At 37.2% G+C, this 12,554-nt stretch overlaps 1 protein-coding gene across 3 annotated transcripts in view; it reads right to left on the bottom strand.

Annotated features, from left to right (window-relative positions):
• The window catches only part of RNGTT (RNA guanylyltransferase and 5'-phosphatase), a 172,906-nt gene that overhangs the window by 145,772 nt on the left and 14,580 nt on the right, over positions 1–12,554 (bottom strand). For all 3 annotated transcript variants that reach the window (XM_039570126.1, XM_039570127.1, XM_039570128.1), the window contains exons 5-7: positions 9,790–9,865; positions 6,417–6,666; positions 752–861 (exon numbers count right to left, since the gene is read on the bottom strand). In XM_039570126.1, the coding sequence (XP_039426060.1) occupies positions 752–861; positions 6,417–6,666; positions 9,790–9,865 (436 nt within the window). The remainder of the gene's footprint in view (positions 1–751; positions 862–6,416; positions 6,667–9,789; positions 9,866–12,554) is intronic.

Here is a 12,554-nt window from a genome sequence, read left to right as displayed (position 1 = left end):
CTAAAAAAAAAAGAACCATGTTTATTAATGGTTCTGCAATAAATAGTCACACAAGGAAATACATTTTTTACATCAGACTCAAGTCACACCTTGTACCAGACTTGTTGCAAATTTAACTCTGAGTTAGAACATCTTCTCCAAAAAGTATTTTGCAAGAGAAGTCAAAAGCCTATCTGATAAGAACAAGGTTATTTGCTTATGACAAAACACTAAATTATGTGGAACTTCAAAGTTTTAACTTTGCAGAAAGAGATACTCAAAAAATTACAGGCATGATAAGCATCAACAAGTTAGGAAGCAGTGTGGGTCACCAACTTTTGGAAAGGAAAACTTCAGAATCATAGACATTAAAACCAACATTTTCATTAACATTGGACACAAATCCAAGTTAGCTATAAAAATGAGTATTATACCTCTAAACTGAAGTGTAATAGCAGTGGTATAAATAAATCTACTGCTTGAGAAAGAACTAAATTTTACACAAATAGCTGGACTAGGCTACATCTGGAATTTGAACAGCAAGATTTTGTTATCTCAATGGAAAAGTAGTTCTAGAATCTTGTTTCTTAACATCAAAAATTGATCATTCCATTTCATAGTACAGTGCAAGACGTTCATTTCCAAGTGTGATTTTTTTTTTTTTATAAACAATCCATCAAAAAATGGTCACTCATTTTTGAGAGTTGTTTCATTCTGCAAAATATAACACTTACTTCTAGATAGTATAAATAAGTTCTAAATATTCTCATACCCTTCCCATCCACAGAACTGCTGACATTTTTGCTGTATTCCTCCTAATTTTGGTTGCGTTGTCACCTGGGTCACACATTTAACTGTTATTCCTTCCAAGAAAATTGCACCCTAAACAAAAAAAACCAAAAAAAACCAAAAAAAAAAAAGTTAAAATTTAGTATTAAAGCTGTCACAAAATCAGATCATAATATGTCAATACAGACTAAGTCTGTTTTCACAACCCTCTAGAGCAATACCAGCTTAAACATTCCTTAAAGATTTACCCCCAAATGCCAAGATACATTAGCTGAGGTTTGCCAGGAAACTCACAGGTGAGCCATATCATAAATCCAGGAACTGAAATAAATTATTTATGAGGAAAAAATATAATTTTTTAAAAAAAAGCAACAGGGAGGGATAGCTAGTACTTAGATGCCTACACTACTTAGCTAATACTCTCAAGAAAGTTGATCTAGGACAGATTTCTTACAAAAGGAAAAATAGGAACAGTGGGTTCATAACAAAATATTTGTGTAAATATATTTTTATAATTTTATTCTCAATCTAAACCAGGTTATTAAAGAGGACTTGCTATCCTGAATGCCCCAGAAAAGCCTATGTAGTGATCAAAAAACAACAAACCCTGGAAATAAAATTCTAAAATAACTTGTACATTCTAGAAAAAGTTTGATGCCAAGAGGAATAAAAACAAATCCTGCATAACATATCTGTCCTCTAAAACATTTGAAACTATCTCTAACAAATCCAGCTACTACTGATGAAAGGAACAGTGGTTTCCTCCTTTGCATTTCCACACACCGTGACACTCATCTGTTCTATGCTTGAGCAAGTCTCGGAGCTAATTTGGCAAAAATAACATCATAAATTGGTAATTTTCTGCCAAAATAGTATCCTAAACTAGCTCACCATAGGCTAACTCAGCACTAGTGCCAGCACAAGGGAAAGCAGAAGGAACACAAGGAGTGCAGGGAAAGCAGGACCACCGTTTTCATACAGCCTGCAGTCAGTTAAGATTGGCTCGGTCACATTACCAAATCATGTTCTGAGAACAGAACATCCTAACGAAATATTCAATATAAATTCAAAACTTTAATTACCTTGAGCTCCACAGACTTTCTGTGTGTCACTCACCCCATACTATTTACGTGGGCACCAGCCAGTGCAACAGCACGCAGGTGAGTGGGCAAGGGAGGCAGACAGCTACTCGTGCCTGCCCAGCACATTGTCTGAATTCTGATAAGTGGTGAAGAGCACCAGGAAACAAAGGAAAATGGTTCTGCCTTGCTTCTGTAAATAATGGCAGAGTGCAATGGCAGTACGACTGCTAAGATTGAAGTAACAGGCAGGGAACAGCAAAGATTTTCCAGAAAAGGAAAAGTAATAAACACAAATATCATGCTTGAAAGTGTTTCTTGCAGATTATCTGTTTCAAGTATAATCACTAGCTAAGGCACAGCCCTATGAAAACAAGGTGAGTCACTCGGGCATTTGTGCTTGGCTAACTTAACACTCCGGGCTACATGAGGACGTACCTTGGATAAGATGCCAAAACTGAGCCAGACCCATGCAGTTCCTACACTACTGTTCAGCTAACTATGCCTGTGGAAACAAGACACTGAAGAACATGGTGCAGAGACTCCAGAGAACTCAGCTCACCAGGAGCATGTCAAGTCCTCAGCACTGATACTACCAAGAGTTATAAGCCCTAAAGGATCCAAGGAAACTAATGCACTTAGCATCTACACTCTGCACAACCTTCACACCATCTGTACTAATCAAGCTTGCCCCACTTGCCATGAATTTCTCCACCCATCACTTCAGCCGAAGGAGAAGCGGCAATGTGTATTATCCTGTGTTGGTACAGATCCTAAACACCATCTGGAGGAGTGGGTGAGCAGGAACAGCCCCAAACACACACCTTCCTGACCCTAGTGGCTATCACCAGGCCTGGGTGAGAGCCGTCTTCAGCTACTCAGACTTGACTGAGCGCCAATATGCTCAGAGACTGCCTCCCCAGAAGACAAGAAACATTCCAAAACATGTCAGGGAGAGACATCCTCTAAAATGAAGGAAGTGAGAGACAGGGAGTTACACTGATCAGCTTAGATTTAATACCTAGAAACACAGGACCAAATCACAGTAACTGCCTCTTGGCATGTACAAGCAAAAAAGAAACAACAAAATCATACCAACTGTCACTCAGTAGCAAAGGTGTTCCACTAAACATTTGGTTTTCATAATGAAACAGGCTTCACAGAATTGGAATTGCATGCATTTGCCTTGGTTTGTCTTTTGTTTGCTTATCTTGTCCTCATAGAGGAACCCAGAAAACATGGGGTAGATGTAACTTCCATAACACAGAAGGGTAACCTGTTTCAAAACCAGGTTCAGAGGAGTTAGCATTTCACTAACAAAACAGAAGAATCTGCAGGGTCTGGTTTAGGCATAAGATAATTAATTTATTTCCCCTAAACTTCCTATTAGCATTCTTATTTTTGTGACATCTGTGACTTTAGTAACAGGGATATAGACTGGGATGGCAGTTTAAGATTCAGTGTTATCCTTAATTTTAAAAATGGGCTGGAAACAACACTGTGCAATTCAGTATAAACAAAGTTCTACACTTAATAATGGATAAGAAATTATACAAACACACACTGGTAGATAATTAGAGAAAAAGGCATGGAAGCAGCAAGAGACCAAAAGCTGAATTAGTATTGTTCTGCCTTGTAAAAGGCAATTATGTTGAGATATATAAACAGAAGTATTAGCCTTAAGACATGTCAAATTAATTTCTCCCTATTAAGCCTTACTAGGATGGCCTCAACTAGAGGCTTGCATTCAATTACAGGCACCACAGCATCAGGAAAACATGAGTCAACATGACAGACTACAAAGAATAACAAGAAAGGTCAGTAGTACAAAAAATATGGAGTATAAGGAAAAAGTCAACAAACAAGCATTTAACATGGAGAAGGAAATGATACTCATATTCAAATACATAAAATGGTGCTGCCAAATCAAAAAATGGTATTTTTCCCATATCCATCAAGACGGCCTCAGGCAGAACAATAAGTGCAAGGGTTAAACTTTGCAAAAGAGAGTTGGTTAGGCAGAAAAACCCCAAGTCACTAGTATTTAGAATCAATACTGTTATGTACTTCGATAATTAACTAATAAGTATTATCCTCACTATGTCAAATCAGTTTAATCACTTCACCCTGTCTCACCACAAGACATCTGCATTCAAGATCATGAAGAAAATCATTAACAGCCACCATCTCTTCCAGACTATTTAAGATGTCACCATTCATTTTAGAAGCACTGCATCTCACACCTCATAATATGCAACTTACGTGGGACCAGAAGAGACCACATTCCTTAATAAACAGTAAAAATTCCATTTGACCCAAAAAATGCTGGTAGGCTCTGGCTCAGAATTAGAACTTTTTGTCCAATTTGCAAAATCTAGTATCTTTTTCCTGAAGTGAGATTCTAAGTGTCAGTTAATAATGTTGTTTCAATGTTAACATTGATCCTGCATGAACTGACAAGTCAAAATTTGTTTGGATTTCCTGTGTGGCATCTCAGACCGCAACAAGCAAATTTCCTGGTACCTGTGAACTTCCTTAAGGTGATGACAAAGGGAACTGTAATGGCTTTATGTTCTAATGATTCTTACACTTTCTGTAGTGCAGGAAAGAAAAGCTGTCAAGATTTTTTGACATCAAGATAAGGAAGTTTCAATGAAAAATGTTGCAGTGAAGTTTCTCACATCAGTGTTTCTGAAAAGGAGAGCATACTAATTTCCTTTCATAGTCTAGCTAGCAGTTGTTTCTGGCTATTCATTATTCTAGCCTGGGAGCTGTCTCCTCCTCTACTACTAAACTTTTCTTCTGTCTCCACAAAGACTTGGGTCAAAATGAGAAAATTTCAGAACAGCACTATCACTATAGCTACCTCTAGTTTTATACTGCCTACCCCAGGCCTTTAGGAAAGAGATGAATTAGAAAGGTGAAAACATCTGCTGTAGGAAATCAACATAATGCTGAAAATTTAGCCCTCCAGACAGTAAAATAAGAATATCTGAGCAAGAGGTATTTACCTGATACTCACTCCCCCTGTAGATGGCATATTTACAAGGAATCAGAAATAGACTGTATCCATCTCTACTGAGTTAAGAAGCAGTTCCATCTGCCAGCCAAGAACCATGGTAAAGAATTCTGCCCGTTCCTCCTCTTCGTGTCAAAGAATGTTCCTTCAGAGCTGCAAAACTGAATTATACGAATATGCATATTAACTAGATGATTCTTTCTTTCACAAATTATCTAACTCATAATTAACTTTTAGTTATTAATATGCTTATTCGTATAATTTAGCTTCCAGCTTCCAACAAAACTATGGTGGCAGAAAGAAAACGCCTGGGAAGCCCGTATCATTCCTGTTAAATAGACCAGCTGAGTTTTACACTTGATGAAAAGAGGCTGTCATTGTAATTCATTGTAACACCTCAGCTCCTAATGCATCAGAAGGCACATCAAAAAAACAATTTTAAGGTTCCAGCCCCTCAAAAAATATTTAGATATCTATGTTTTACTGCAAGGCTAATGGAGGAAGTGGCCATAACCCCTGACTCTACTTTTACTGTGTTTTTATAGTGTGGGAAATTTTTTATTCCAGATGAGGGATAATTTGAAAGTTTTCAAAGTTCATCTTGCTTCTTTAGACTGGATTTTGTATTCCTTTCAGGCTAATATTTCCATACTTTACCTGTAAACCTTGTTGACCAGCTGCAGTAACAACAAAATGCTTTTTTGCAGCATATTTCAATATGAGGGTTTCCAAGTGTTTGCAAACAAACACACCTCAGTACACAAGTAAAATAATACATTATTATGCAAAAAAAAAAAAAAAAAAATCTATTTTTGCACTCAGCAATATTCTAGCTTACTTTACTTGCAAACAAAAAAAGCAAGTCAGGAATTTGAAGAAAACTGAGTCATTAGTCTTCAGGTGATACAAATATATTCTTTGTACTTGCGTATTACTTCCACACTATGGTAACTACAATAACTTATTTCATCAGAATTATGCAGATGTATGTCAAAAATCACAGTAAGTGATCAGCCATATTTCTTACACAGCTAAAACAGCTTTGAACAAAATATGATTTCAAAGTTGCCTTGGGTTTTTTAAGCTCATATTGCTTTTTGCTAATCCAATTTTCAATCCTACAAAATTTCCCAAAGCAAGACTGTTTGCCAAAACGAGTGCTGAATTTTAAAAATTATGAATTTCATCCACATGACTACAAAACATAAGAGCTGTTTCCACCCAACTCTGATAACATTTCACCTCTAAACACAGACTGCGTAATTAAAAAACACTTTACTATCTCAAAGAATTGTTACATTAGAAAATTTTTAAGTCATTTTTACAACTGGAGTAGTTGAGATGTTGAATGTTGAAGTTCAAGGTTGACATAGGAAATACAAAAAGGTTTACAATGCATCTACAATTTTTTCCAGTTAGAGAAAATGCTTCCAGTCCCCATTTGCAAGAGCAGTGATGCTTGCATAGCATGTATGATGAGGTAAATGGTGGGCATGAGGTTATGAAATTATGTTTAGCAATTAGAATATTAAGTTCCAAGTCAAAATTACCAGTTTTAGGCGTTCTTTTCTCCTCTTGCCAAAGGAAGAGCTTGATGATCCAGGTTCTGATTCTGGGCCTCCAGTTTTACCATTATCATCATCCTCCTCTTCATCTTCATCAAAGCACCATTCTGGAAGCTCTGGTGGTGATGGTGCATCATCTTCATCACCATAACGACGAAACAATTCCTTCAAATAGTCACCTTTATAAATACCTGGAGGTCTAGCCTGAGCAAAAGTAGCCACAGCAGCCTCAATACTGTAAAAAAAAAAAAAAAAAATTCAAAATCACTCTGAATGATTAATTTACATGTCTTAGTCATGTCACGCTTTACCAAACATAAGAATTATTGGGACTGACAATCAATACAAATTCTGAAGTGGTAATTGCAAAAACATTCCTTATATTTGAAAGTCCATGCTTGGATCATTCTGGTAGCAGTTGCTCTTGCAAGATTCTGTGTAACTCTGTAGGCACTGCAAATGTTCTCAAGTAACTGCAGCTCGGGCTGCTTTGAGTCCTTATTGTGAGTCAACAGTGGTCTGCTGATCACCCAGATACAACTTTTTTTATTCCTACAGAGAAGCAATGGGTGGCATGCAGACCTGAGGACCACACGAACACAAAAAAAGACCATAGAAACATATCAACAAACTTAATGAAGAAAATTGCAAATGTTCAAATTCAAATATGGTTACATTTTTCTCCCCTAAGAATTGTCTTTCTTCTTATTAGAGGTTTTGCTCTCAAACTGGGAAAAATCATCCTAATCTTTTTAAATTACTTCTCTTTCCAGAAGCTTCTCATAAAAGCACTGTAGTTCAGAAGCCTTTTACTATGCCCCTAACACTTAATCTTGCTCAAATAAATTGGAGGCTGGACCATAAAAAAATTAGAAACCAAAACTAACAGTCATGCATCTCTACCAGCCAACTGGAAAATTCTCCAAAACATACAACAAGGATTTTATTGTTGCCATTTGCATAGATCCTATGAAAATGCTTAACTAAAAACACTGGATGTAATTCTCTCTTCCATTTTTCATGGCTGTGAAGAGCAGTAATGCTCCAAGGATCAACATTTTAAAATCTTGCTATGTAGAGGAGAGGAGAAACCACAAAAGATCAAGAGATGCCCCTGTTAGGCTTCTTGACAAGTACATGTCTAAAACTGGAATAAAAGCACATACTACAGCCTGTGATGTTATTTTTTTTCAGATACTTAATTCAAAATGCCTTTTTTTTTGTCTGACCTGTACAGTATGGAATGGAGCCTAAGAACTTTAAGAAGTAAATTTTCCATAATAGACAGAAACAGTGTCTAAGAACCAGTAAGGTTGATTTACTCTTCTGATCTTTGTAAGAGGAGAAAACAAGACATTTTCCAGAGTGAGACATAGTCTCATTTCAAAAATGACAGTTTTAAAGTCTGAGTTACTTAGAAGGACCTTTCTTCCCCATTCTAATTCTTTTTTAAGACTCCTAATTTCTTTCTCACAAGACATTTTTTACTTTGCTATCTTTCTTAAATTGTTTCACATCTTCTGTAATGAATGCCACTGAAAGGACAAAACAAACCAAAAGCGATGGGGTATGAAAAATGCTCGAATTTTTCTCTGATGATATCAGAGGAGCTCTTATAATCTTCTGGAATAGATGGCAATGAAAGCCAAAAGATTTCAAGTACAGATTTCAAGTACAGAAACCTAGCTGAAAGAAAACAGTTTTCCATGTTCTAGAAACACAGCAGTCTTTGGGAAAAATGAGTTCTTGAAAAGAGAATCAAGTAAGGTTTCTGACCACTAGCTGGAGAGCTTTCAGGCTTTCAGGCCTTTCTCTAAACTAACTATAAAATACACCCCAGTGTACACAATACATCAGCAACACTCCTACATCATATGCTTAAGGAAGGGATACGGATAGATTTTTCCATCACGAAGATCTTATTTCCTCATTAGCAAGAAACAGTGCCTTGTTTCAAAGAATGATACAGCAAATTAGATTTATCTTGATACAATGCTCAGCATCAGCTAGCATCTTGCCAAAATTGTTTCTTTTGCTGTGGACATTTTTCCCTACCAGGGGATATCTGGATGTTTTATTAAAATAATCTGACAGAGATGAACAAACTTGATACAATTAACTACCCAAAGCAAAAAAAAATAAGACATGGCTGTTGAATTTTAAGGCTTTTCCCACCACAGTTTGAAAACAGAGGCTGCATAAAAGCAGGAGATCCAAAGAGATTCAAGTGTCTTTCCTCTTTAGAACAAAGGATCAATTCTAAGTCTAAATATTGCATGCTACTTTTAAATTGTTTGACTAAAAGCATACAAATTTTCTAATTCATAGGAACAACTAGAATCATACTACAAAGATATTTGTGTCTGTGTCTACTTCCTATACACAGCTAGGATCCTGCAAAGATTCAGCCACCCATTACCAATGGTGTTCTGTCTCCATTACTCCAATGTCTTTATTCCAAGTTTACTAACAGACAGCAATGACCCAGTTCTTTGCAAACAGCTTGCACATGTATGCTAAGCATAATAACTGCATGTCCAGTCACAAGAAAATCCTGCAACAGGAGTAAAATTTTCTTCACTCAAAGGACCACATACAAGAAGTATCACCAGACTGCTTAATGGACTTGTCAAGAAACATGACTTTCACAGGACTCTGTCAAGAAGGAAATAGTATTTTGTAAATACTACCAAAATTATGCAAAATTTATGTCCACCAGGATGGTACGGGCATTTTTTGGGTTTGGGGTTTCTTTTTACACTAATGTTATCTGAAAAAGGTAACTACTCTATATGAAGGCACCAATATTTTTAAAAGACAGAAAAAATGGGTGAGTCTGTATAGAAGCATACTGTAGACTTTAGTCAAAAAACAAGCTGGAAACAAGGACTTTGTCTGCCCCCAATCCTTCAGAAGTATGTTACTGTGCTGTTGCTCTAGCTAATCTCTTCAGATCTCAAAAAAAGCCCAAAAACCTACACGCACACCTACATGAAAAAGATGAAAAAGTATGGGAAATACTCTTTCAGGAATCTCTGAACCCTACATTCTTACTTAAAATGTGGGACACGTCAGGGGAAGAGACACAACATAATATATACACTGCTAAAGGCCCACACACAGCAAGTACAGCTGACTTTTGACCTACCAGACCTGGAATTCTTGACTACAACAGGCTAAGCTACCAAGAGATTATATGAAAAATGTTAATATGGGCTGTTTGCTCAAGATTATTAGGCAGCTATAAAACAACTAATAGCGAATACATTAGCATAGCTGTCAGGACAATGAGTGAAACATACTGAAGAACCCTTTGGCCACATTCCACAAATCCCCAGGAACTAACATTCAAAGTTACCTCCAGTCCAACTTCTCGACCAAAAAGGCACAGATCAAAAATCCAGTTCTATTGAAACCATGTGTACAATGGACACCTAGAAAATACAAGAAAAGGGCATAATCACTTGCAAGTGGTTTTAACAAACATATTTAGTATTGAAAGTGTGGGTTTGGATCCTTCCACCTTCATCTGTAATATTAAAGGGTTATCTCCATTCCCATCACGGAGCACAGAGCACGTAAGGCACATAAGCCTAAAAGGCAATTTATTACATTCTTTCTGCAAATTAGCAGCAGCAAGGGTACAGGGTACTTCAGTTCATCCCAATCAAGAGCACTAACTTAATGCGATTGAAATATGGCTAATACAGATAAGATTCACAAATCTGCTCAAATGCTTGTCAGAAGGCAATATAATCAAATTCATTAATTATGCTTTTAGTGGATTCAATAAGCATGACATTCATTTCATACCATCAGGCAAAAAATCATATTCAGATTGCCTTATGTCAAAATTGAAAGGGGTGCCACTAGACCACAATTCTACCTCAAATTCGCTATTTCCATGCTAAGACCACACTTACTAATTTTGAAAAAAAAAGTATCTACAAAAAGAAAACTATATAACAGTATAATCACCTTGAATTACTCATCTTTTCAATGTGAGGAAAAAAAAAAAAAAATTCTTCAGCCTCTATTTTACCGAACTCATCCCCCAGTGAAAGGAGGGACACACTGTCAAAAGTAGTCCATTTTTTTTTCCCTCAAGGCAACAGCACCATCTAGTGATACGCAGACCAGCCTCAAAATTCGTGGTATTAAAAATGTCATGAAGGATTCAGGCAAGATGTTACCTCTTCCTCCTTCTTTATTTTAAATTATAAATATCATTACAGTTTCTACTAACAGCAAGAGCAATTATTCTTAACATTTTTCAGTTGTTACCATAGAATCATAGAATCATTTAGGTTGGAAAAGACTCTTAAGTACATCAAATACAACCATTAACCCAGCACTGCCAAGTGCACCACTAAGCCATGTCCTTAAGTGCCACATCTACACAACTTTTAAATACCTTCAGGGACTTTCCTGAACAGTTTGTTCCTGTGCTTGACAACTTCACCTTTTGGTGAAGAAATTTTTCCTAATGTCCTAAACCTCCCTGTTGTAACTTAAGGCCATTTCCTCTTGTCCTGTCACTGGTTGCCTGGGGGAAAGAGACTGACCCCCACCTGGCTACAGTCTCCTTTCAGGCAGTTGTAGAGAGTGATAAGGTCACCCCTGAAACTCGTTTTCACCTAGCTAAACAATCCCAGCTCCCTCAGCCACTCCTAATAACACTTGTGCTCCAGACCCTTCACCAGCTCCACTGACTTTCTCTGGACACACTCCAGCATGTCAATGCCTGAGCACCAGTGCCAAGTACTGGGGGACAATCACTTCCTAATTCTCCTGGACATTGGCCTTCTTGGCCACCTGGGCACACTGATGGCTAATGGTCAGTAGACCAGCACACCTGATACCTTAGGATTTTAGCTTCTATATTTTTCATGTATCTGTAATCCTGTAATTCATTAGTGTCTAACTCTAAACTCCATATAGACTGTTAGCTACTGTTCTCCCATTTCAGTCAAACGAAACAATTCCTCTCTAGGTCTGAAACTCAAGGACACCTTACTGTCTCAGGCCCTGAGAAATGTAAACAAAAGTGAGCTGTGGGGGAGCAAACCTGGGGTAAATGACTTCATTACCTGAAGCTGTAATTGGAGGATTAACCCCCAATATGCAAATGGACCAAACTTACAAAAGTGTGAAAACTCGTGACCTGTTGTCCATTTTGGGTGTAGCCCCTGGGTGGGCTTCATCTGCCCAAAGTGTACCTGAAGGCCCTTCAATAAATATAACCACTTTTTATTCTCTTAATTTTGTGTAGCCTCTGTTTTTATGTAGTCCCACAAGGCATCACACCCAGGTCCTTTTCTGCCAGGCAGCTTTCCAGCTGCTCTTGCCCAAGCCTGTAGCATTAGCTGGGGTTGTTGTGACCCAAAGTGCAAGACCTGGCACTCAACACCATGAAGCAAGCCACTTTAAGCTTTAATTCATTTTCTCATTTCTCTACCACAGCTAGTGAAGTAAGTTTAGCAACAATTCACTTGATGCATATTCAAACAAAATGTGAATATCTATCTTTTTTCTTTACACTCCTCTACACTGGAAGTATAAATTTTTTCAACTGGAGAACCAAAAAGTACCCACAAAAAGCAGACCGATGGAAAAAACCCCACAAATTTAAGTGGGTAAAAAGAAATACGTATTAACTGTAACAGGATCAGGTTTTGTGCCTGCCCAACCAAGCTTCCCTTCTTGATAAAAGCAAGGTAAAAATTACTACGAATTTTTCGAATTCATCATTTCTAACTATTTAAAAGTACTAAAAACTGTGTAACTTGCATCAAATGAAATGAATTTTAGCTTCCTTATATCATTTATTCCTAGCAATCATTTCTCCTTTGTTTTCTGCTGAAGCAAAATTTTTGCACATCCCTTCCTCAAGGCTGGGAGGAATACTCCTGGTCCTTCGTGCTGCAAAAATAAAGTTTCCTTCCTATATTGTTCTAGATTAATTGAAAATTTTGATCACTTATCATTCACATTTCAGTCTCTTTTCATATCTAATCTTGACACTAAGAAGGAAATTGCACACAATTGCTATCACTAAGTCCTGCAGCTGTTACTGCTGCCAAGAAGGTTAAGTCAATAATTCTATACACATGACAAAGATAA

This window comes from Corvus cornix, chromosome 3 (assembly GCF_000738735.6).
Source record: "Corvus cornix cornix isolate S_Up_H32 chromosome 3, ASM73873v5, whole genome shotgun sequence".
In the NCBI taxonomy this organism is placed as follows: domain Eukaryota; kingdom Metazoa; phylum Chordata; class Aves; order Passeriformes; family Corvidae; genus Corvus; species Corvus cornix.
The sequence above is the reverse complement of the archived record's forward strand: the minus strand, read 5'-3'. Positions and strand labels throughout refer to the sequence as shown.